We start from the raw sequence: 26,374 nt of genomic DNA on the forward strand, positions 1-26,374 counted from the left end.
GAGAGTTTTTATCATGAATGGTTGTTGAATTTTGTCAAATGCTTTTTCAGCATCTATGCAGATGACTGTTTGCTTTTGTCCTTTTTATTTATATGGTGGATGATGTTGATGGATTTTCGAAAGCTGTACCATCCTTGCATCCCTGGGATGAATCCCACTTGGTCATGGTGCATGATCCTTTTGATGTATTTTTGAATTTGGTTTGTTAATATTTTGTTGAGTATTTTTGCATCTATGTTCATCAGGGATACTGGTCTGTAATTTTCTTTTTTGGTAGGGTCTTTGCCTGGTTTTGGTATTAGGGTGATGTTGGCTTCATAGAATGAGTTTGGGAGTATTCCCTCCTCTTCTATGTTTTGGAAAACTTTAAGGAGAATGGGTATTATATCTGTATATCTGATAAAATTCCAAGGTAAATCCATCTGTCCCTGGGGTTTTGTTCTTGGGTAGTTTTTTTATTACCAATTCAATTTCTTTGCTCGTAATTGGTTTGTTTAGATTTTGTGTTTCTTCCTTGGTCAGTTTTGGAAGGTCGTATTTTTCTAGGAAGTTGTCCATTTCTTCTAGGTTTTCCAGCTTATTAGCATATAGGTTTTCATAGTATTCTCTAATAATTCTTTGTATTTCTATGGGGTCCGTCGTGATTTTTCCTTTGTCGTTTCTGATTCTGTTGATGTGTGTTCTCTTTTTCTTTTAATAAGTCTGGCTAGAGGCTTATCTATTTTATTTTCTCAAAGAACCAGCTCTTGGTTTCATCGATTTTTTCTATTTATTCTTCTCAATTATATTTATTTCTTCTCTGATCTTATGTCCCTCCGTCTGCTGACTTTAGGCCTCATTTGTTCTTTTTCCAGTTTTGATAATTGTGACGTTAGACTATTCATTTGGGATTGTTCTTCCTTCTTTAAATAAGCCTGAATTGCCATATACTTTCCTCTTAAGAGTGCTTTCACTCTGTCCCACAGAAGTTAGAGCTCTGTGTTGTTTCCATATATTGTTTGATCTCTATTTTGATTTGGTCGATCCATTGATAATTTAGGAGCATGTTGTTAAGCCTCCATGTGTTTGTGGTCCTTTTTATTTTATTTGTACAATTTATTTCTAATTTTATACCTTTGTTGTCTTAAAAGTTGGTTGGTAGAATTTCAGTCTTTTTGAATTTACTAAGGCTCTTTTTGTGGCCCAGTATGTGGTCTATTCTGGAGAATGTTCCATGTGCAGTTGAGAAGAATGTGTATCCTGTTGCTTTTGATATAGAGTTTTATAGATGTCTATTAGGTCCATCTGTTCTAGTGTGTTGTTCAGTGCCTCTGTGTCCTCACTTATTTTCTGTCTGGTGGATCTATCCTTTGGAGTGAGTGGTGTGTTGGTCTCCCAAAATGAGTGCACTGCATTCTATTTCCTCCTTTAATTCTGTTAGTATTTGTTTCACATATGCTGGTGCTCCTGTGTTGGGTGCATATATATATTTATAATGGTTATATCCTCTTGTTGGACTGAGCCCTTTATCATTATGTAATATTCTTCTTTATCTCTTGTTACTTTATTTTGAAGTCTATTTTGTCTGATACTAGTACTGCAACAGCTGCTTTTTTCTCGTTTGCATGAAATATATTTTCCATCCCTTGACTTTCAGTCTGTGCATGTCTTTGGGTTTGAGGTGAGTCTCTTGTAAGCAGCATATAGATGGGTCTTGCTTTTTTATCCATTCTACTACTCTGTGTCTTTTGATTGGTGCATTCAGTCCATTACATTTAGGATGATTATTGAAAGATATGTACTTACTGCCATTGCAGGTTTTAGATTCGTGGTTACCAAAGGTTCAAGGTTAGCTTCTTTAGTATCTAACTTAACTCGCTTATTGAGCTATTATATAAAAATACTGTCTGATGATTCTTTATCTCTCCCTTCTTATTCCTCCTCCTCCATTCTTTATATGTTGGGTATTTTATTCTGTGCTATTTTGTGTTTCCTTTGACTGCTTTTGTGGGTAGGTGACTTTATTTTCTCTGGCGACATCTGTTTAGCCTTAGGAGTGCTCCCATCTACAGCAGTCTCTCTAAAATACCCTGTAGAGGTGGTTTGTGGGAGGCAAATTCCCTCCTTCATATTTAAATGATAATCGTGCTGGATAGAGTATTCTTGGTTCAAGGCTCTTCTGTTTCAATGCATTAAATATATCATGCCATTCTCTTCTGGCCTGTAAGGTTTCTGTTGAGAAGTGTGATGATAGCCTGATGGGTTTTCCTTTGTAAGGTGTCCTTTTTCCTCTCTCTAGCTGCCTTTAAAATTCTGTCCTTGTCCTTGAGCTTTGCCATTTTAATTATTATGTGTCTTGGTGTTGCCCTCTTTGGGTCCCTTCTGCTGGGGGTTCTGTGTACTTCTGTGGTCTAAGCAACTATTTCCTCTCCCAGTTTGGGGAATTTTTCAGCAATTGTTTCTTCAAATACACTTTCTATCCCTTTTTCTCTCTTCTTTTTCTTGTACCCCTATAATGCGCATATTGTTCCTTTTGGATTGGTCACACAGTTCTCTTAATATTGTTTCAATCCTGGAGATCCTTTTATCTCTGCGTCAGCTTCTGTGCATTCCTGTTCTCTGCTTTCTAATCCATCAATGGCCTCTTGCATTTCATCCATTCTGCTTTTAAATCCTTCCAGAGATTGTTTCATTTCTGTATTCTCCCTCCTTAGCTCTTGCATATTTCTCTGCAAGTCCATCAGCATGGTTATGACCTTAGTTTTAAATTCTTTTTCAGGAAGATTGGTTAGGTATATCTACCCAGATTCATTTTCAGGGGAGACTGTATGTGTTAATCTGGTCTGTATCAAATTCTTCTGCCTTTTCATGGTGATAGAGATAGTCATGGGTAGTTGGCATGTCAGCTTGGAGTACGTCCCTTCTTGCTAGTTTGTGGCCTTTCTTTCCTGGGAGAACGGCAACCTCTAGTGGCTTATGCTGGGCAGTTGCACGCAGACAGAGTTTCTGATTCTTGCTCGGCCATTGTGAAGGAACGTCCGCATGCAGTTGCTATGGCAGGGCCGCGCCAGAGCAGGAATGGGCAGGAGGCTATCACTGTGAGAGGCCTCGGAGCTGTGCTGCTGCCCAGGGAGTTAGGGTGCCTAGAGTTCCCCAGGTTGTGCTGATTGTGCCAGGTCACCTCCGTCCAGCTGTGAGGTCCCTGTCCCTTTAAGACTTTCAAAAAACAGTTTTGTTTGTTCCAGGGGCGCCGGCTGCGGGGACCCACTCTTAAGTTTTACTATCCCGTTTCCGTAGTATGCAGCAGACCACACAGTGTCTCTCTGCTCCTGGTGTGGATGACTAGGGCTGGGTATTTAGCAGTCCTGACCTCCCTCTCCCTCCCTGTTCCGACTCCTCCTCCTGCCAGGAGCTGGGGTGAGGGGCGCTCAGATCCAGCCGGGCCATGGTATTTACCCCCTTCGTGAGGCGCTGGGTTCTTGCAGATGCAGATGTAGCCTGGCTGTTGTCCTGTGTGTTCTGGTCTCTTTCCAGAATAGTTGTATTTTCAAAAATATGTATGTTTTTGGGAGATTTCTGCTTCTCTACTCACACCGCCATCTTGGCTCCACCTCTTCTATCATTTTCTTAACTTTCATTTCCAAATGGGCTGGTTTTGATTTGTACATTATCTGTAAAGTTGTGCTCTTGATTCTTTTAACTTTGTAAGAGATGGATCTAAACATTTTTGTTTCCTTTTTAAAGTAAAGTTGGTTTTCTTAATCTTTGAGAAGCAAGCATTGTTTATGGGAGCTTCTTAAACTTCAGTTGTATGTTCAAAAAAGGGTATTGTATGATTCATCAGTTCCTTCTTCCACTTGTACGTAACCTTCCCTTTGTGTTTACTGTCCCTCTCCTGCTCAGTGTTGGTCTTACTCCCAGCAGCTTCTCTCCTGTGGGGGAATCTGCCTTAGAAGGGAGCCTTAGCAAATCAGTTTCCACAGTTCGCGTGGACTAGACTGCGTCCGTCTTTCAGCCATTAGAGGCCTCTCAGTCATGTACCATTTGAGTGAAGAGTTTCCAATGCTGTTTCCAGCCTCAAATGCTTGCATTTCAAGTTAATCCAAGATTCTGTTCTCAAGATGTTTCAGATCCCTGCTTGCCTTCCTCTGCTTCCCCAGAATAGATACCAGAACCATCTTGTGGTCTTGTGGCTGCTGGTGGCTTATTGTCCTCCACTTAGACTTTGGGATTTAAGGATATCATATCACCTAAATTTGTTGTTATGTTGTTCATAGGTTTTAGATTTTGCTATCCAGTTTGTTATGTGGGGATTGGAGAACTGAAAGGTGATGGTACTGCTGCCCTTCTCCCCTTCTCCTATACTGTTTTTAAAGGTTTTCAATCAGTTCCATTTTCAGCCTTATCTCAAGCCCTTGGTAACCAGCATGTCTGCATTTATTGAGCTTGTCTAAACTTTTACCTCTTGTTGGCTTCCGCCACTGGAGGAATGAATCATTTTGTTGCTAAGTCACTTACCAATTCCATTTACTGGCCTGATGTCTCTTCTTCTGTTAAACCTTGTGGATTTATAGTACATCCTATTCCTTTTCTATTATTTAAGTGGCATTCTAAATGGGTGAGGAGATAAACATTGCAGATATTGATTCACATTCTTTGTTCTGTAACAGGAAATGTTCATACAGAATACAAATTTGCTTTTGTTCTTTGGATTTGGTCTCTAGAGACTGGTTTTTAGTTTTGCTTGTTCAAATTTTATGCTGTTTCTTACAACTTTATGCTTTTTGTTTCATTCTGACCTCTTTATCTAAGAGTCTTCTAAGTCTCATTTAAAAATAAAAATGCTGTTTCCTTTCCTTTATCCTCTATTATCTCAGATACGTTAATAATTCCTTACTTTCTGCTACTGACTTCAGATCTTCACGTGCAAAGTGGGTTTTCTTTCCAGGTATCTTCCTACATCTTTGCAGAGATTACATATAATAGACCCTGCGGTGTAGAACTTTACACTGCATCTACCACACTAGTTTAAAATATATGTCACAAAATTTTTTTAACCCACACTTCAAAAAAGACTTCTTAAGAAAATCTGAGGCTATTTTGAAGTTTAAGAATACTAATGACATAAATAGTTCCTTTTACATGAGTCTAAAATCAGCTTTCCTTCACTGTTAATCTGCAACCCGAACTCTTCAGGGATGACAGAGCACAATGTTTCACTTGTGCAATGATCTTTAACCCTTCCAACTAACCATCCCATCCCAGCAACTTTATTTTAACTAACCCTGAAAGACAGACAGGAAAGGCAGGTGACAATTTTAAAGCTTGGAGAAATAAAGTGATTTCACCTAGGATAAAATAATAAAGACCTGTGGTTTTCATTTGCCATCCTTAAACTTGACAACACTACAGAAATCTTTAAAGTAGATTTTTATAAATTCCAAGGGACTTGTCCAATTAACACTGAAACTTCCAAAAACTATCAAAGATAAAATTGTTTCTCTAGTTAGCTTCTTATGACAATATAAAAAGCTGAACAAAAGAAACAATTACATAATTAATATACAAACTGTGCTTTAAAAAATGTTATAGATCTAAGAATAAATCTTTCAGAGAACTGCCTCATTCCCTAATAGAACTTCAAATTGATAGAGGCTTTCTTGCAGGCAATGGCCTCCCAGCTGCCTCGTCACTGGAATATTGCTCTCTGGACACGTGTACAATCAGATTTGTTAAATATATCCTCTTCTGTTTCTGGAGTCAGCTGGATGTTATCTTTGACTGGAGACAGGGGTTCTGGCTTTTTACAAGAAGGAAGTTTTTCAGCATCTCTGTAAAATATAATACATAAATTTGCTGTTTTTAAGGGTACTGATTATCACAGAAATACTACCTAGACATAACAGAGGTGTAAGAAGAGGATAAGACCCTTTATTGTACAATTTGTCTCAATTCGTTATATGACAAATTCAGGTTCTCCTCTGAAACTGCCTAACAAAATTCAACTTTGGCTTCTTAGTTCCCCTTCCTGCTTCCTACATCACTTTTCAAAGAAGGTGCTAGGCCAGTACTAATGTATGCCTGCTAAGGCAGGATGAGTCCTATAAAGAAACTTCAGTTCCTCTCTTTTTAGCACCCCTCAAGTCTAAGAACTAACATTAAGAAGCACAAACAAATGTTTAACCACTATCTTTTACCTCCCCCTCAAGATTTTTTTCTGGAAGGGAGCTCTGTCTGTAAGAATTCATCTTATTACGAACAAAAGAAAGATAATTGTCTTCCGTTAACAAAAATTCAACAACAGGAAGTCTTATATTCCAAAGACATTTAAAAATACTACCGCACCCTTAATTTCTCTCTAGTAGCAATTCTCAAAGTATGGTCTCTGAGCTCCTAAACATTTCTAAGACCCTTTCAGCAGGTTTGCAAGATCAAAACTACTTCCACAGCCATATTTAGACTTTATCTCTTTTCCCCTATACTGATATTTGTACTGATAGTCCACAAGCAGAACTGAGTAAAGCTGCTGGCAACTTAGCATCAGGACAACACCAAGCTGTACAGGAAATACTAATAGTTCCATATACTGGCAGTTAAAAAAAAAGTCTCACTTAACATTCTTAATGAAGTAGTAAGAAATCATTAATTTTATTAAATCTCAACCCTCTCAACTTCTTAACATTCTGTAACAAAATGGGAAAAATAAATAAGGCACTTTCGTTGCATAGTGAAGTATGATGGTTATCTCCAGTAAAAATTCACTTGTGACACTGTGGTTATTCTAATTTAGGTATTTGGCAAAGGGCTTCTCTAAAACAAACAGAGAACTTGTTTGTTACTTCAACAAAACAACTATTGGTATTTGTTGCCAATGATAAAATTCAAGCTTTCAAGTGAAAATAAGAATTCAAATTTTATCTGCCATCTAATACTCAAAGACTTTGCTGATATCATGCTCTTTAAATATTATTTAAAATGAAATGTGTTAACATTTGGAAGACCAGCACAATTCAGTAAACTGCCATTTTCCAAATGAGCAATGCATGATGTTATCAAATCATGCATGAGCAAAATATGGACTCAAAGTAGAATATGGACCAATGATCTGTAATGTAAGAGTATGAAGTCAATTGACATGGTTTCATACTCTACGTTGTAACTAATCTTTAAGAAACTACAGCTTGAATTTTGGTATATCAAAAAAGAAAATTCACAAATAAAAAGGCTAGCAAATAGTGACTGTGGCATCTTACTATATACTGTTGGGCACTGACTGCAATGGAGCATGGGGAGGACACAATAACATGGATTAATGTAGTAACCACATTGTTTTTTCATGTGAAACCTTCATAAGAGTGTAAAGCAATAATACCTTAATAAAATAAATATATAAAAATATATAAAATAAATAAATAAAAATAAAATAAAAAGGCTACTAAAATATATTAGTAAGTGTGGGGCCAGATCGTATTCATATACTTCATCCAAGGCAACATATCATAACAGGTCAAAGACAGAAAGAGATAATTATCCTGCTCAGTTTTATTAAACCAAAGAGTAAACATTTGCAAAAATTTAAAACAATGTCATTCATCTCACTTTTTTTTTGTTTTGGAAAACATGGTCGGTTTTATAAAAATATTTACTGATTTAACATGTAATGGGATTATTACTACTTAAAAATAAATAAATAAATATTTTTAAAATGTCCATTTTAATTTTTAAGATGGCTAAATATTGATATAAGCCAAAGTATTTTTGGGCCGACAATAATTGTTAAGGGTATAAAGTGTTCCTCAAGGCAGAAAGTTTGAGAACTGTTATTTGATTTAATCCTAGACTTCACACAATGTTAAAAAAATATATAGCATTTATTTATTTATGAAGTGTTTCTACTCATACCATCTTATCTGATTGTTATGACATTTCTATTAGCAGAGAATAATCCTATTGCCCTATATGATTTTCTTTAAAAAATTTTTTTATTCTCAGCGTATTTGCTTAATTGACAACAAGAAAATTAATTAAAAATTGATGCTGCTCTATGATAATTTTGTACTCTAAGAGAAGGAAGTCTTATGGTTTAAAAAACGTAGATATATAGAGGGTCAATTCTTTTAAAGCGTTGTTTCCCACACACGTTGGAAGTCTGGCAAATTGATCAGATATTCAATGATTCTCCTCATTTTAGATGTGATAGAGAAACAAATTGCCTTATATCAAGTAGTATGATACAGTATTACCTTCTCACCACCAAGTCTAAAGCAACTTTATTCTCATTACAATCCTGAGAGATAAGAAGGAAAAAAAAAGCTGAGACATTTAAGGCCTGGGGTACCTGGCTATAACAGAGACCCCAAAGCCAGATTAAGAAATGAGGATTACTTTGCCATCTTTTCACTAAAAGAAAACGTAGAAGTTGGAGTGAAATAAACTGTCAAAGAGTCAGCTAAAGGGGATAGAGGAAAAGAACTAGAGTTAGAGAAGAAAAAATTGATTCATGAGAAAATAAGAGTTGGGAGAACTGAAAACTACAGAAAAAATAACTTATCCTATCATAGAGTAAGTTACAAGCCAACTCACTTTTTAAATCCAAAATTTTTCCAGAGCTCATTGATTTTTATTTGCAATCCTGGCTTGTTCTCAGCATTATGATGATTTCTCTTCTGGATATTTGATGGCTTCTTACTCAGCCCACTGACTCTGGCAGGTACTAGAGGTTTGATCTTGGTTGTAGAAAGATTATCCATAGAACTAGATTTATACAGCCCAGGAACCTGAAGATTAAATGCCTGCTTTAATACTATTCTGTTAGAGCAACTATCTTTAGTTAACTTCCAATTATTCTTTACATGTATATACACTGGAACAGAAAAATCATCTATAAACAATGTATAAAAAGGTATTCTTTACAAATGTCAACTATAGAAATTACTGTATTTCTTAACAAACAATAATTGTAACTGGTGCTAAACTCAAGAGTTAGACTAGAGAGAGGAGTGGGCCTCCCTCACTGTCACTTCTCTAGTGATTGCTGTAATGAGTTTCCTGTGTCTCCACTAAATCCATTTACACACACACACACACATACACGTGAGCACGCACAACAGGCAGCATATTACACACTTGTGTGCTTTGTATTTTTCACTTAATATATCTTGATTCTACTTAATAATGTATCTTGGAGACTTTTCCTCTTCCCATGTAAAACTGAATTTTGTTTTGAATAGGTTACCTGTTTTTCCACTGTGTAAATGTGCCATAATTTACTTAAACAGATCTCTACTGACATTTAGCTTGTTTCCACTGTAGGGCTGACTTTTATGCTGTAGGAAATGTGTAGCCATTAGAGTTTTGCTTTTTTTTTGAATAAGAGTAAGGTATATAAAACAAGGCTTTAAAACGGATGAATCTGACAGAGGGTGTATAAACGATGGAAAGGTTCACATGTAAAGATGAAATCTTAAATTGAGGTGTTAGTGATGGAAAAATGGAGAGCAAGAAACAAGACCCAGAAATATTAGGATCTAGAGCATAGTTTTTGGTGTTTTCTTCAGTCCTTGTAGAAGGGCTGAGAAAAAGGATAATCACATGATTTCTAAACTAAATGACAAAGAGAATAATATAATTTTATTTAACAGATAAAAATAAAAATGTTCTGAGAAGAATGGTTAGAGGTAAGAAAAGGATGATTTTTTTAAAGAGATATTAAGTATGGACATTGGGGAGCAAGGAGGAGGTTCATCTGGGGAGGAGTTTTCACCAAAAGAGAAGTGATAATTAAAAACTCTTGACAATGCAAATCTCTGAGAGCAAGAATAATAGTGATAAAAAGACAATGATTTAATGTCCAGACATAACTCCTTTTAGTTAAGTACTTTTTAATATGTCTAGTCCTGTATGTCACTGCAAATAATTTTGGTATCTTTAGCAGACTTTTACTATGATTATATAAACACAAACATGTAAACATGAGTATTTAAAAAATTTTTAACTATGCTATACATATTGTTTAATAACATGTTTTTCCTTTTCGCTCAAAAATAATATGGACATCTTCCCAAGACAGTATGTTTGAAAAAAACTTTCTCACTCATAGATTTAAAAAATAGCCTTATTTACATATTTTACACTTTATATCTTAATATATTGGGTACTTATATTTGTATAGTATGAGATGGGGCTCTTCTTTCAAATGGACATACAGGTCATTTTATCGAAATTTTTAGTTTTTATGCATTAGAAAAATAATATATGTTCACTATGGAAAAACACAAGTAAAGAAATAACAGAAAATTCATCTATATTTCCATTATTTAATAACTAAAACGAATAATGTATTTAATAATTCATTCCCTTATTTGTAGATATTTAGATTATTTCCTATTTTTTACTACTGTCAGCAATGCGGGATTTGATGGTCTTATACCTAAACTCTCATTATTTCCTTAAGCTTAAGTCTAGAATACATTTAACTGGGTTAAATTATTTGAACTCTTAATTGCTTTTCAAAAATGGCAGAACAATTGACACTTTCTTAATGTGATTATTCATTTCATATTCTCATAAAAATTGAATACAATTTAAAATATTTTTTGGAAATCTGAGAGGAAGAAATCAAATTAATTCTTTTAATTTGCACTTTTTGATTACTAGTGATATTGAACATGCTTTTATATGTTAATCAACCATTTGTACTTCTGTGATTTCTGTTCATGTGCCTTGCTCATTTTTAAGTTAGGAATTAAGTGTTTTCACATTGATGGGTAAGAACACATAAGTGTAAAATATACTTTAATTTGTAAGTTTTCACTAGGTAAATATTTATATATTTTGATCAAAACAAAACTGGTTCATCAGATACAGCTTTTAGAGGTCTTTTGGCAGTATATCTCAAAGTTCAAATCACACATGCCTTTGGACCAGAAATACCACTCATGGACTTCATCCCTACCAATTGTGAATGGTGTTCAAATATTTATCCACAAGATCTTGATTGCAGCACTGTGTGCTATAGTAAAACATACTTAGGATAAATGACAAGAGGATTAGCTAAACTCATACAATGGTATGTTACAGAGTCCCTATAGGTAATACTATATAAGTATATGGAAGAAAATCTTTATACTGCTAGAGAATATAGCAGGTTTCACAGCCTAAACAGCCACAATAAAGTATAAACATGGTCCTAGAAGGTTAGAAAATGGACATTTTTGTGCAAATAAGAATATATGCATTTCAATTTTATTTATATTTCTCATTTTCTGGTAATAACCATGCACTGCTTTTGAAACTTAAAAAGAAAAATTGTTTTACCTTGTTCTTTAGAAGCATGTCTTTTTTCAAAAAATGAGATAAATGTAGCTTGAATTTCTCATTATCTTGATTATCAAGTGACTTTAAATTGCAATCAGATTCCTAGGTTCCCCAGGATCAAAAAGTAACATAAAATTAGATTTTTACTACAGAATTTGTATGACTAGTCAATATTCAACAAAATGTAAAACAAGTAAAATGAGAACATCAGTATAAACAAAAAAATTTCTCAGAAAATATAAAAAGCATGGAGTAGTATAAAAGAAAATGAATCTAATGCAGAAAGAATGATGTTCACCAGTTTCACTTTAAGTATCACTGAAAAAAACTAAGCATCACATTAAGAAGGCCGTTTTCTTACAAGGTTTCAAATATTATCTGTATTCAAGAGTATGTAAAGTATTTAAATATTAAATTTATAATAATTTCTCATTTCATAGTTTATCATTCTGCTTAGATCCTAACGGTTCCACAACTTGAGACATGTATCAATGAATACTTAATGATTCCGGAAATGCCGTTAGATTAAATGTACAAGAATTTAAAACAGAAAAGATGCAGAGAAGTCCTTAAAGGAATAAAATCTGAACTTTCTACACAGTAAGATCTAGAATGAAAAATTAAGACAACAGTTATTTCCACAATGTAGGCAAAATTTACCAAACTATCTGATTAAGAACCTGTTTTCTCTTACATAAGAATTTGAAAACAGAGGCTTCATAACATGACTTACCTCTGAATCTGAATCCTTGCTAGAAAGCTGAGAAAGTTTTGATCCATTTAAATTGTGTGGCGATAATTCTAGGCTTTCCTGAGACTGTGAAGACCAGCCCCCTTCATGTGGAGGATGGGATTCATCACCTGACTCATTGCTCTTTAACTGAGTCACAGCAGACAGCTCGTTCATTTCCAGTGGAGAGCAGGGAGAGCCACTCTTTCTACGGAACTGCTGCAGTGCTGTGCTTGGAGATGGGCTCGGCGTTCTGGCAAAATCTTCAAGACTTCCAGACCAACTGAAACAGCTTTTTGGTGTTCCCAAAGTGGGTGGTGAAACAGTCCTCATGAATTTGCTGTTCTCGAAAGATGGAGATGCTTCATCAGCAGTCACAGTTACGTCATCTGGAATCTGGTCACTTGAATTATGTACATTCGCAGCAACCAGCTTCTTGCCATCTAGACAATCAGATTCATTTAGACTGGCTTCTGTATTGGTGATAGCAGCTTTAACTAGAGGCTGACTGCTTGCTTTCTCTGAAACACAGTTAGCAGAATCCAGAGAACTGCAAAAAAACCTAACAGAAAAAATGACAGAATGCTTAAGTATTTTAGAGTTTTCTCAGGAAGGTGACAAGATTCAATGGGAAAATGGACCAGTTTCTTTAAAGAAAAGTCTCATATATACATAATTTCATAAAGGCAAAATAGATTTTGAAGGTTTACATTTTGATTTTGCCAACATTTGCACACTGAGAAATTTATTTATACAATGAATTTTTAGGACTTTCTAAAAGCAGTCATCTCCATATACATGTATTTGGAGCTTGAGTATTTTATCTATACTTTATCAACATAATCTTCTTTCCCCAACCTTTTTCTCCAAGACTACAAGTTCCTGGGGGACAGGCCCTGTCTGTGCCTTTCTACCCTCCTCAGTACCTAAAACAGTGGCTCACAGGTGGCAGAAAGTCAAATATCTGAACAGAAATGAAATACGTAACAGGAAAGTCAGTTCATATTTTCTTGAAAGCAAAATGAAAGAAATAAGCTGTTTATCCTTCATTTTAGCTTAATTCTAGTAGCACAACACTGGGGAACTTGTAGTGTACAAATCTACCAGCTTTTTACACACCCTATAAACTTGTACACTATTTTGAATACTGAGGCTAAGACTTTTAAATCAATCTCCAAATTCTATATTACTAAAGTGGCATTAATTATTCAGCACAGTCACTTAAAAAAAATGGAAAAAATAATGCCAACCCCGACTATCTCATAATATTGTTGTGAGGAATAAAAGAACATATAAAAGAACCTTGAAGATTAGCCAAGAAAACTAATTTAATAATATCTAGTTAGTTTAGATGTTACATAATCCAGATCAGAAAATTATACATCAGACTTACTATTTCACCATAAGCTGGAGAAAAAAATTTCTCCAAGCACCTCTGAATAATTTATTAGTGAAACATCTAACATAAGTACATAAAACAGCTAGGTACAGCCTCAACAGCATTAAGCTTCTACAATAACTAAACAGGCAAAACCTAGAGACACACAATGCTGTTCTTATTAGCTGTCTCCAAAGAGTTCAGCATTTAAGGCAGAAAAGAGAAATTCTATTTTCACCCACACAGGAAAATGAAACACAAGTTCCAAAAATTCTCCAAATAAAAGAAGTCAACTTTCTACAACTTACTAATCAGCATGTATCATCCAGAGCCCTCTTTTCCATTACCCCACAGTTAACAAGCAACTTTCATTAGGTGAGTGGCTTGGAGGAATAAAAATATCCTTTGTCTTGTGAATACTTCCTTGAGAAGACTCGATGGGAAAAGGGCCTGAAACACGACCTGAATTGAGGCTGAGGGGTTATCAGAGGCTCACCCCCCTAACATCTGCCTCCCACTGCCGGAGACAAAACTGGCCACAGCCTGGTTTATTAAACTTGAAAAACAAAAAATATTCTAAGTTTTCTAGAGAAACACTGGACTGATCAATTAATTCTCTTACTTGAGTTACTATATTATGCCTAAATAACTTCTGACACTTCATTGTCACAGGGACTATGGTTAACAGCCAACTGATCTTTCTGCTCCACTTTCCGCCCTTGAGTCTGTTACTCAGAGTGCTCAGAGTGGTCTATCTAAGTCAGGAATCAAACTGCACCCCTTCCCTGATTAAAATCCTCTAAATGTTTCCCATCACCTCTAAAGACTAAAAGCTCCTTAGCTTGGCTTATAAGCCTTCCACCTTCCACAATGTCTACTGTTGGATTATTCCTGTTCATTGTTTACTCAAGACAATTAAAGATCAGTAGAGTATACAATACAATAGAAACACAGCATTCTGTAGCTAAAACTATACCTGCTTCTGGTCCCTGGAACAACAACCGCACCAGTATCTTTTTTTCTCTGTAAAAATGTTGCAAATTTATTTCTTGTCGTAGGTGGTGTACTTAAGTGTTTAATAGTAGTTCCATCTACCAGGTCAGGCATGAATACTGCAGCAGAGTTCAATGATTTATTACCTTCACAGCTATTTTTCTTGGTCTTCTTTGTAAATGAAAGGGCATATTGACTCAATATATCATCTTCTGACAGCTCTTCTAAATAAAAACAAAGTTATCTGTAAGTCTGTTTTGTGTGTAGTTAAGAGACTGGGCCTTATCTTCCCAAAGCATGTCTCATTGTCCCAAGGAAGAAGTCTTATGTCTTTATAAACTATGCCTTACAAAAGGAAATTCAAGGATGACTCAAGAAAATAAATTCCCTTAACCTTGTTTTAATTTCACAAATAACCCAAAATTTAATGTCAATTACTTGTATATGAAGTTACCCAAGCCAAAACTTCAGTATATATCAATTCTGTAAGGCTACCTATTATACTAAGGGCCTAATTTTAAATGTTAAAAAGTTTTTAAGATAATTTATATGTAAATATATGATTAATGTGTGATTTTAAAAACATTCCAATAAAACTTGTAGCTATTTATACACATCAGCTTTATGTTACAGTTTTTGAGGTGTGTGTACACACACACACACACACACACACACACACACACACACACACATATGGCTGTCATGTAGTCAAAAGTAATTTGTACTCTAGTTGTGATCCTTATTACTTAGCTATGGGGCTAGATAGAGGACTGCTGTGTGGCAGATGCATTCTATGGAATCAGAATAAATCATTAAGATGAAATAATACAAAGTATTAAAGGTAAGGACACAGAAAGAGCTCTAAGGTGCTTTAAATTAGTCTAATTAAGTATCAGTCTGAATGGCCTTCACTCACATAAGAGTAAATGCTTACTAGGTACAATTATAGGGGTACCAAAATACTGGAGACAAGAAGATGACATCTCAGATTTTAAAATGCATGATTAAAAAAAAAGTTTAGATCAGTAAACTTTGTTTTGATCCTGGCAAAAGCCTAAATCTGCTTTACTATGTAGGTAATTGTGAGCCCTCAAAGAAGAGGAAAACATAAATATAACCTGCCTTAATGGTAGCAGAAGGGAAGGAAGAAACTAACATAATATACTATACCTGCTGTTTGCTAGGGGCTTGTATATCTTACCTTAAATAAAATATATACAGATTTGTGAAATAGGCAATTTTAGAAGAGGAAACAAAGGTTCAGAGATAGTACTGTGAAAAAAACTTAGGTTCATAAAAAATTAGGACACTTTGGCCCAACATGAATAACCTGTACTTAAATTAAAAAAAGAAAAAAAGCATAAACTTCAAGTTTACAAAGGTTTTTGTCATTAGACTTTTGTTCATTCATTCATGTAGACATCTGAGGGAAAGGAAGGGGAGAAGGAACAGAATACAATTATTCCCTACTTTTAAACATGTTCTACAATGAGAAAAAAAAACCACAACAACCCCTTTTCCAGTACCTAGTGTTCCATTTCAGCACTTCTGTTCAATATTGTACTGGAGGTTTCAGCAGGCAAGAAAAAGAAATAAAAGGCATCCAGACTGGAGAAGGAGAAGCAAGACTGTATTTGCGGGTGATATTATTATCTATACAGAAAATCCTACAGAGTCTACAAAAGAGATACTAAAACTAATGTATGAATTTAATAAAGTTATCAAATATAAGATTAATATACAAAAGTCAACTGCATTTCTATATATTAGCAACGAATATTTGAAATTAAGAATATCATTTATAATAGTATCAAAAGTGTGAAATAGAGGGATGAATTTGATAACAGATATACAAGACCTACACACTGAATATTACAAAGTATTACTCAAAACTTAAAGAGGACTTAAACAGATCAGAAAACTCAATATTGTTAAGATACCAGTTCTCCCCAAATTGATCTATAGAGTAAATCCCCAAATTTCAGCAGCCCTTTTTTTTAAGAAACTGACAGATTGATTCTATAATTGTTATGGAAATGTAAAGAGTACAGAATAGCCAAAACGACTCTTCAAAAAAAGAATTTATGGGACTCATTCTACTTGATTTCAAGATTTACCATAAAGCTCCAAGGCAGTGTGTCAGGCGTAAGAAAAGGAAGAGACCAAGGGTACATAATAATAGAGTCCAGAAAGAGACTCATATATACAGTCAATTAACTGTCAACCAATGTGCCAAGGCAATCTCATGGGGAAAGGATACTCTTTTTAACACAAAGTGCAGGAACAACTAGTCTAACATATAACAAAAAAAGTCACCTTGACTCATACCATACAAAAAAATTAATTCAAAATGTATCAAAGGCCTAAATATAAGAGCTGAAACTGTAAAACTTCTAGAAGAAAACGGGAGAAAACTTTAATGCCCTTGGGTTTAGCAAAAACTTCTTAAATGTGACCAATACTCACTAGAATTTCACAAAAACAAAATACATACCACTTCTTGGTCTTTTCACAATGGATGACTTCCTTGGAAGATTTAACCTTTTAGTACTAACCACTTGTTCAATGCCCACAGTACTTGGATTTTCCTTCAGTCTTGTGGTATCTGAAACCTTATCCAGCTCAGATTTAGGGGAGCAATTTCTACGCCAAATGCTATTCACAGTAGATGAATTTTGACATGTTTTGTCACCCCAAGTATGACTTCTAGATTGGGCGGGCTAAAATAGTAAAAGGAAAAAGGTTACTTGAAGAAGGAAAACAGTCAAATCATTTCCTTCTGTATCAACATAAATGATAAGGAAATAATTAAATTAACCTTTTGAACAGCTTTTCATGAAATAGCTGTTCTCTAATAATATTTCTACTTTGCTGGTCCTATACTTTTCCATTAAGTATGTCTTGTCTTTCTAGGTCTGTTTCTCTTCTAATAAGGGTCAAGCAACCATGTTAGCTCATTGCTAAGAAATAAAAAATGAACTTAAGATGAACAGTGCAAGAAGCAAAACTGCACTTGAAGAAATGAGGCCAGAAAAAAAGTACTTCTAAAATTTCAGTATTATTCCAACACATGGTGTTAGATTATTAATTTAATAATCATCTGGCAACAAGCATCTAAATAATAATTTATGTACTCTTCACAAAACACCTGAAAGTCAAAACCATAAAATCATATATTTAAAGTAATCAACTATCCCATCTCTAGAAACTGGTTGCGTTCAAAATGAAAGAATCTAGTTTACAAAGCACTAGTTTTCTATTAGACCCACACTTGGTTCATCTTTAGTGGACAATACAGGGACCCAGCTACTTTGGTCTACACTGACTCTTGCATAAAACTTTCTCTGAGAGTTAATTGCTAAGTACTGGTAAGCAATCATTTTTAATGCTAATACAAGTTATTCACAGCTACAATATTGGATGCCAATGATCTGCTAAGAGGATGCCAATGATGTTCTAACAGAGTAGGTAGGAAAGGCAAAGGGAAAAATTAACCAAGGCACAAAAAATGCTGGTGCTTAGGGCATGACTTCCACTTGAAAAAAACCCATCTGAACTTGGAATCTAATCTAAGTCTTTCACTTAAAGAAAGGATAAAATAAATAAGACAAGGTGACATTATCCAGGATACACTTTGAGAATTAGCAAAGGTGGCAATTCAGAATATTGAGGAATAGGTATAAAAAAACAGCTTAAATAGAATGGTCCATGGCATTAGATCTCACTGATGACCTACAGAAATTTCTCTATGAAAAACAGAAAGATCTGATAATGATCTGGGCCTATGAAGGATGGCCATCTGAGCCACAACATTCCCAGCAATATCTAGACACATTCAACGCAACCAACTATATGTGAGTTTCTGAGACAAAGGAAAAACTTAAGAATCGTTCCTGATGAAGTCATAATATCAATAATTCAAGTGTATAAAGAAGATAGCAGAATAAGCACTTACTTTTCATCCCTTTCTTTCAATAATCATCCCCCAAAACATTAAGAACAAGAAATAAACACAAACTCCATCTGCAATAAAATTAGAAGATACCTGTAACTTCCCAACCATAGTGAAGGCAGTATAGATGGAGGAATTCACACAACTTAGCAGAAGACACATCAAACCCATGTCTGCAGAAGAGAATACCAATGAAAAGTCTACTCTACCTACAAAAAGCTCAGGAATTTAAGGTACCAAGTACCTTTCAGGCCACAGGTAGAGGGAGGGCTGAGAGGAGGGGGCTTAGTGACCTCTGGGCCCTCATCTTCAACCTGACCATGCAGTCAATTCATAGCCACCTGCCTTCAGAACAGGGGCAACTGGACATTCAAAACCTAGAAACAGTAACAAAGAAACAGTATACACTTCAGAAAGTGGGAAGATTTATTTGTATAAAAACAGAGATCAGCTGAAAGGCTAATTACTGAATGGTGAAGGATTGCTCTTGCCCCTTCCTGGCCTACCCCACTCACTCTCCCTATCCTGCTCTGGAATGCAAACACCCACATTTATATTACTAGGTAGAGATTGGAGGATCTCTTCTTGGCAACATGGAGCTGTACAGAAAACATGTTGGGACAATTAAGAGTTTGTAAAACAAAACCAGTTTCTTGCCAGCCAGACTGCCTGAGAGTAAAGCCCAAGAAGGCCACCCAAAGCGTCTCAAGCTTCTCGGTGCCTCTCAACTAGGAACAAATGGACAAGAAGTTCCAGTAATTTGAAGAAAGTCTCTCCTATGAAAGAGAAAAGGCCAAAACAAAGAGAGAAAAAAAACAAAACAACAAATTCAGAAGAGAGAATGCAGTGAGCAGAACACGTCCAAAAAAACACCCCCACAAAATTAACATTCTTAGAGAGACACACACACAAGAGAAAGAGAAAGATTACACTCCTTAAAAAGAATTTACTTTAAGAAAGCACAATTAGAGAAGAGCCCTTAGGCTCTTTACTACATGAAAATGATAGTAGCAATAAAAAATCCACAGAATTTTCTGTGATAGACATGTTCTATGCTGTCCAATATGGTGGCTACTGGCCACTAAGCTCTTGGAGGGTGGCCAGTGCAACTGAAGAACGAAAAAATTTACATTTATTGTTGATTAAATAGCCACATGTGGCTAGTGGCTATTGTACTAGATAGCGCAAGTTGTTAGATTAAAAAAAGAATTGGCACAGAAAACAAAATATATGAACAAGAGAAAAGTTCCAAAATTTGAAGATTAGGAAACCCAACGTCTAATTAATAGAAGTTTCAGAGAACAAAGAAAACAGAGAAACAACTAGCAGCCTGACTATAAGGTTCACATGACTTGAGTTCAGGAACATGACATGCTTTCTTTGCATCATTACATAGTTGTGCTTTGGGCACATGTGCTGCATTTCAGCTGACTCTAACGATGTCTTGTCAAGGCTCAGTTGGTCACTGGCTTGTCAGTGGCCACGTTCTCCAGACTCATCCATTTTCCTTTCTCAAGGTACTCTGCTTCCTTTATATGGTAAACACTAATACATTCTTGACTAGAGTTCCCTTAACAAGTCACCCTCTTCCACACATACTGTTTGCTTCAGCCTGAAATTGCTCACCCATCCTGATAATCCCCCCTGGTCTCTGCATACCCACACGTACATCAGTCTCTGAGGTAGCAGAGAGCTTGGCCTGGAATCATAGTTCCCCTATTTATCAAAGGTGTGACCTGGGGAAGTTACCTATCTTCCTTCTCATTGCTTCATCTGTCAAATGGGAATAATGGTACGAACCTCAGGGCTTGTTGAAGAGTAAATGACTAGAGTGTGTTATGTGCTTATTATAATAGTGCTTAGAACATAGTAAATGCCCAATAAATGTTTGTTATTATTACTATGAACATGATCTCCTTAGTGGAGTTAGATGAATATCCTTTTTTTCCCATGGAGTCTGAACAAACCTCCATTATAGCACTTACCACATTTTATACATACAATCACATCTCCCTCCCCTATACAATAAGTACCTTCCAAGCAAGGATTTGTTACTTTCACATTTGAGAACACTCGCAAACCTATGTTTGTTGTAGTGCTTAATTAATAAATATTTAATGAAGGACTGATTTAGTGAGCAAGAGTAGAATGACCTAGATTAGACTGGAAGCTGTGAGAAAGAAGAAACCATCAACCATAAAGACAACTAGAACAAAGAAGACTCACAGTGAAAGAGAGCCAAGGCCTATTTTCAAGTTTTCTAGACTGAAAGAATGAAAGAAAACATCTAACTGACACTCACCAGGTAAAGGTGCCAATATAATAGCAGTGAAAATCATAAAATCCTGCCTTTATAAAGATTACATTTTGTTGGAAAGAATCCGAAAATAAACAAGAGACATGATTTATGTAGTATTAAGTGCTAAAAAGAAAAAGAGATGTTATTAGGAAAATCTGAAGGGAATGAAGAGTCTGCTTCTGATTTAAGGTTACAGGAAATCATTTATGGAGAGGTCAAAGAGCCATGTAGAACTACATGGTTGATGCACAGACTAGAGAACAGGTTCGATGTACAAATTCTCTGCATCAACGAGATAATTAAAGACAAAAGAACTCACTGAAGGAATAAATAAAAACAGAAAAGAGAACAGAGCCTGAATGAAAACATGAACAGACAGGAGAGAATGGCGGGGGAGGGTGGCATAAGGGATATAGGGAAAAAGAAGTGGGGAAGGGCTCACACATGGCAGAGATGCTCCATAAATATTCGCTGAATTGTGAATGAGTGAAAAAGCAGCTTTTATTCCCAAGGACAGTTAGTTCCTAGGTCAGGGTCTTCAACAGTGCCAGATGCCAGGGGCTGAATGAAGCGAGAGAAAAAAGGCACTGGTATATATTCAAATGAGATGTTCAAAACTGAAGTTTTGGCAATACATGTGGTCACTTTTTAATTTAAGGAAATTAACATGTCTACCTATGTCCTAAAAGATTTAATTTCTCTAGCATCAGGTTGTTTTCAGTCTACTCTCTGCACAGTGCCTGGATATAGAAATGCTTTAAAGATGTTTATTAAATGAAGATTTGCCTTTGATCACAGTTCCTGCGACATAATTAAAATGTGTTCTTTTAGAAAGAAACCATTAAAATGTTACCGCAGCTGTGTCTGGGTTGTAGTCATCGATCTGTTCAAAAGTATTTATGTCTTTATTTCCAAGTGCTATTTGCAGAGCTACAGAATTATCAACATACCTAGGTTGGTAATATTAAGGAAAAATGCTTTTATTAACAACCAAACAAATGTACCGTATTAAGATAGAAAAGCATTTTCTATTGTTACAGAAAACCTTCAGGTTTATGACATCAATGGCTCCTACTTCCATTCTATATTCAGCATTACTGAACCCCACAGGCATTGTTTACTTGTCTCTATTTGTCCCTGCAGAATTGGCTGTTTGCCAAAGCAAAGCGCCATCACCACCTCCGTGAGTTGGGGCCTGCAGCACACCGAGTGCATGTGGCTGTAGCTGTGGAGAGGGCATCTTCAGCAGGCGTACCCATGTGCCCTGAATGCTCCTCCCCACAAATTGAGCTTGCTCGCCTCGAAGGGTTCTCAAGGGCCACCTTTGGAATATGTATCTTGAGTGACTGATTCAGTACGTGTTTCAGTCAAGTCAATTTAAGTATTAAGCACAGTATAGCCAAGGAGCCTCAAGTTTATGAACAAAAAGTTGTTGCAAATTTCCACTGGCATGGTAATTAAAATAAATAAAACACAGATTTCACTATAAAAAAGAAAGCAAAAAATAATTTGCAAGCTTTTTGCTGAATGTCTTGGTAAAAATATCACCATAAAAGTATGGGAGAAGTAAGAAATGCCAAATTCTACCATTCTGGATCAGAAAGGATACCGCCCAGCATAGCTTAATGTTTCAGGATCAATGTCATCTTCATAAGCATTTAGAGGGATGAGTTTTCTTTCGATGGGATCAAAAACTAGCTGATAAAGGAAGGTATTATTGGCTCGAATAAATCCTTTGATGTAATCTTCTGGTACTGTTATATTCATTTTGAGATAATGTCCAATTTTCTTGATAACCTAATAATGGATATAAAATATTTACAAGTTATCTGCAAAAAGACCAACTAGTTAGCATTAGAGGAGCATTAGGAGGGACAGAAAAATCAACTGCTTTTATCTATATGAAATACCTCTACCAGCAAACACAACCATATCATATCACTTGAAATTCTAAGTCTCTGTAACAATATTTTCTTTGGTTTTTCTATTATTAATCCAAAGAATGAAAAACTCAGTTACACATTGTGTTTAAACTCCTAGGTGTTAAGTTTAGATATGCTCTTCACCTTCAAAAGTCCCTTTATCCAAAAACAAACAAAACCTGAGAATTAAAAAAATAGAAACATTCTTAGACCATATTTTTAGAACCAAGTTGACACGCTAACTTCTGTTAGAGTCATGGATGACTACAGCTGGAAAGGGAACGGTCTTAAATACTTATAGCAAACTCAAAGTCTCTGAAGGGAAGGCCCAGGGTACTGAAGTGATCCTAGAGTAATAGGCTGGTTGGGGCATGTTGCTCTCTTCCCACTGTTATTATCTCCCAATATAGGGATTTTCCCATTATACTACATCACCCTTAGCCTTTATACTCTCACACCTCGTACTCTCGGAAACAGAAATTAGGAATTCTGTTCTGCAAACTCTAAGGGCTTTAAAGAACTACTCAAAGTGGGGGAAATGAGCTCCCCTGATTTGTGCTTATTTCTTAAGGTAAAGACATCAAAGCAGTAATGTACAGTGTCTCAGAGTTTGTTCTAATGGACACGTGATATTCAAAAGACTGTAAAAGAGACTATGATAATCCAGCTGTCTTCTATTAAACTACATTAAAGAGATTTACATAAAGGTACAATTCCTCTCTTGATTTTCATTTCTTTTAGAAGAGATGGCTGTTTTTCATAAAAATATGCTATTTATGTTAACATGTTATCAATTTGAAGTGAACTAATAAACACTTAAATTTTTGGTTTTAATTTCTAATTCAGTAAATATCAGCAGCTATAACAAATATAAAAAATAATTATTGCTACAAAGAACTTTTGAATATAAAGGGCTCATCAATCTAAAAAGTTTGAGAACTACTACAGGGCAGTATGACAGAAAAAAAGGTTGTACACTTTAACATTAATTCCACCTGACAATATTTTGCCCTAAGTCCCTTTATATTAATCTTCATTTTAAAAATTACTATTTTTATCAATTGCTGAAACAATGGTTCATCAGTTGTCCAAAGCGATGTTCTTATCAATTATCTTAGTGAATTTCTCTTCTGAAAGATACAATAAAGGCTACTGACATAATAGAATATTTAAAATCCATATTCTGAGTGTGTATCTATTAAGAAATGTTTCAGAAAGTGAATATGACCCTTGGTAAATCACTCTTACTTTTACAATATCTGGATTGTTGGCTAGTCTTAGTACTTTGCAGGCCTTTGCTAATCCAATCCCACGCAGTGATGAGAGATAGTCGCAGCCTGAAAGAATGCACATATAACGGAATTTCTCTTCTGTGAACACATCCCCAAGCTGTCTGCACATTCCTAGACGAACCTGATCAATTTCTAGTCCATTTCCAAAGTGGTCCATTTTTAAAATCACCTTCAAAAGGAAGGGAAAATGTTAGCACATATTAGGGACATTTTTATGTTTCATTATCTAATCCACTGCAACATGTCTAAGAAATCTTGCTTTTCATCATAACACTGAAGAGAGGAGAGATAGGTGGGCTAGTTAATTATTGTGATGTCTGCAAATAAATGATACTGAAGCATGGGCTATGCCAAGGTCATAACAAGAACTGGACAGCCATGGCTCAGAATGCCCTTTTCGCATCTCTTTATTTCCTACTTACATTATAAGGTCATGGTGATCAAAGAGCAATTCATACAAATAACATTTTCTCCTTACCTTCCACTTTTACATTTTAAAATAACCTTTTTTATTAAAGTAATACATATTCATTGCAGAAAATTTAAACATAGAAAATACAGAAATTCAGGAAGATGAAAATGGAAGTTGCTCCAAATCTCTCATCTATCACAGGTACCCAGAACTAACCTTTCGGCATAGATTCTTCAAATCACTGATGAGGAATACAGAGAAGATAAATAATAGAAGTATTAACAAAAATGAGATCATCCTATAGTTTTGTATCTTAATTTCTCCCCTTACTCTATCATGATAAAATTTTCCATTGAACAGTTTTCTACACAGTTCTAAATAACTAAAGAGCATGTCATTAGTAGATAAGTTAGTTTCTTTACCTAACCCAATCGAAAAATATAAAGTACGTAAGTTATGATTATTAAACAAAATAAGAGTAATAAGTCTACATGCTATTAAAGAATTTGGACAAAACAAAACGCTTTAACTTCATGGCTTTACTCTAACAGCTGGAAAAGCTCCCAGATTACACAAATGTCAAGCAGCAAAACCCTTCTCTTCATGTTAAATAAAATAAGTATTGACTTTGTAAGTACATAATCATTGCAGGTAGTATATAAAATAAATAATTATTCCTGAAGAAGAAAAACTTTAGCTCCTCAATTTATACTTGCTATGCTTATGATTTCCACCTACGTGGAAAAGTAGTATGCAGTAGTTGTGTTTAAGTACCTTTTTACAGCCAAAAGCAAGGAGGTCAGAATCCTCTGTGATTATGGCTTGTACAATACCAGCTTTGTTAAGATAGGCCAGCTGTGCATCGGCTTCATATGGGGCCACGAGACAATCCACTCCCTGGGACCGAGCAGCCTGTGAAAAAGGATCACAGTCCACCTCCAGAGCAGCATCTGGGAAGCACTGAATGACTCCCCGTTTCAAGTCCATTTCATTACCAGCCTCAACATACCCACACTAATAATATTTTCAGAAACCATTTCCTCTTAAGTTTTTCTACTTTTAATCCTAGTGTATATTGAACTAATCATATAGCTACTAAGAAATCTTTTTTGAAAATCAATTTATAAATTTGGAGAAAAAAATACTGCTATACATTTGGGGCTGGGTATGGGTGGGAGGTGACTACAAGCTACAAAACTTCATCATTTCAAATTACAGAACCCTTCGATTTTAAAAATGGTCATGCTCCAAAGTATACAAGACATTTATCTGCAGTCTAGAATACATTTTCCCCATAACAGTCAGATTTTGCTTGACTACTTAAGTCTGTATGACAGTATATTAATAAAACTATTGAATCTAATCACTAAATTTATTTTCCCCATTTGTTTATTAAGTAGTTTGATCACAGCCCCAAGAAAGGGGAAGTGAAGGCTGGGATTGTGGGCATGTTGATAGTAAGATATAGGGTGAGAAGGAAAGCAGATTCTAAGCAGAAACAGGTTAAGGAGACTGGAAGTCTGAGAACTTCTGGGGCTGGATCAACAGGTATCTGATGGGCACTCCAAGCACTGACGACTATATGAATGTGGGGCGACACTGAACCTCCAGGAAATAGTTCCTTCTCTCTTTCTGGAACAACATGTGGATGGAGCTCATCCAAGTGACTTCCGTTAAAAGGGAGAGCGTCACTTCTTAGTATTTCCCTCTTAGAAACTGTGGGAACCTTCTACTCTGTTTAAAGACACTGCTTCCTTCTTCTGACATCTGCCCCTTTCTTAAGGTTAGGCTTAGAATAATTTCCCTTGTTACCCTGGCTTTATTTCTCACTTAGCTTACTTTGATCACTCTGTGGGCCATAGCATGTGTGACATTGACAGAACGGGTAAAACATTCTCTGGCCTCTGAGACCTTCCCCTCACGCAGAAGCTGCTTTCCCTTAAGAAGATTGGCTTGTCGTCTTCTGCAAGGGGAAAAAAAATTAAAAGGTTGACACAAAAAGTACAATAAAACTGTAATTCAAGAAATTGTCCTAGAATAAAAAGAGTTGACTCATTTGAAAGTGCAAACCAGATCCCTGAGAATATTAACTCTGATCTTT

At 35.5% G+C, this 26,374-nt stretch overlaps 1 protein-coding gene across 4 annotated transcripts in view; it reads right to left on the reverse strand.

The window, feature by feature from the left end:
• Nucleotides 1-5,394: 5,394 nt before the first annotated feature.
• EXO1 (exonuclease 1) overlaps nucleotides 5,395-26,374 on the reverse strand; it is a 28,673-nt gene continuing 7,693 nt past the window's right edge. For 3 of the 4 annotated variants that reach the window (XM_017674931.3, XM_073216745.1, XM_037013711.2), the window contains 11 exons: nucleotides 26,113-26,236; nucleotides 25,048-25,185; nucleotides 23,818-24,030; nucleotides 22,257-22,444; nucleotides 21,501-21,597; nucleotides 16,891-17,116; nucleotides 14,380-14,620; nucleotides 12,029-12,587; nucleotides 11,296-11,397; nucleotides 8,563-8,756; nucleotides 5,395-5,810 (listed from right to left, as the gene is read on the reverse strand). In XM_017674931.3, coding sequence (XP_017530420.3) covers nucleotides 5,669-5,810; nucleotides 8,563-8,756; nucleotides 11,296-11,397; nucleotides 12,029-12,587; nucleotides 14,380-14,620; nucleotides 16,891-17,116; nucleotides 21,501-21,597; nucleotides 22,257-22,444; nucleotides 23,818-24,030; nucleotides 25,048-25,185; nucleotides 26,113-26,236 — 2,224 coding nt within the window. In that variant the 3' untranslated portion in view covers nucleotides 5,395-5,668. The remainder of the gene's footprint in view (nucleotides 5,811-8,562; nucleotides 8,757-11,295; nucleotides 11,398-12,028; nucleotides 12,588-14,379; nucleotides 14,621-16,890; nucleotides 17,117-21,500; nucleotides 21,598-22,256; nucleotides 22,445-23,817; nucleotides 24,031-25,047; nucleotides 25,186-26,112; nucleotides 26,237-26,374) is intronic. The other variant, XM_017674932.3, reaches the window with a different exon arrangement.

This window comes from Manis javanica, chromosome 11, assembly GCF_040802235.1.
Source record: "Manis javanica isolate MJ-LG chromosome 11, MJ_LKY, whole genome shotgun sequence".
Lineage (NCBI taxonomy): Eukaryota > Metazoa > Chordata > Mammalia > Pholidota > Manidae > Manis > Manis javanica.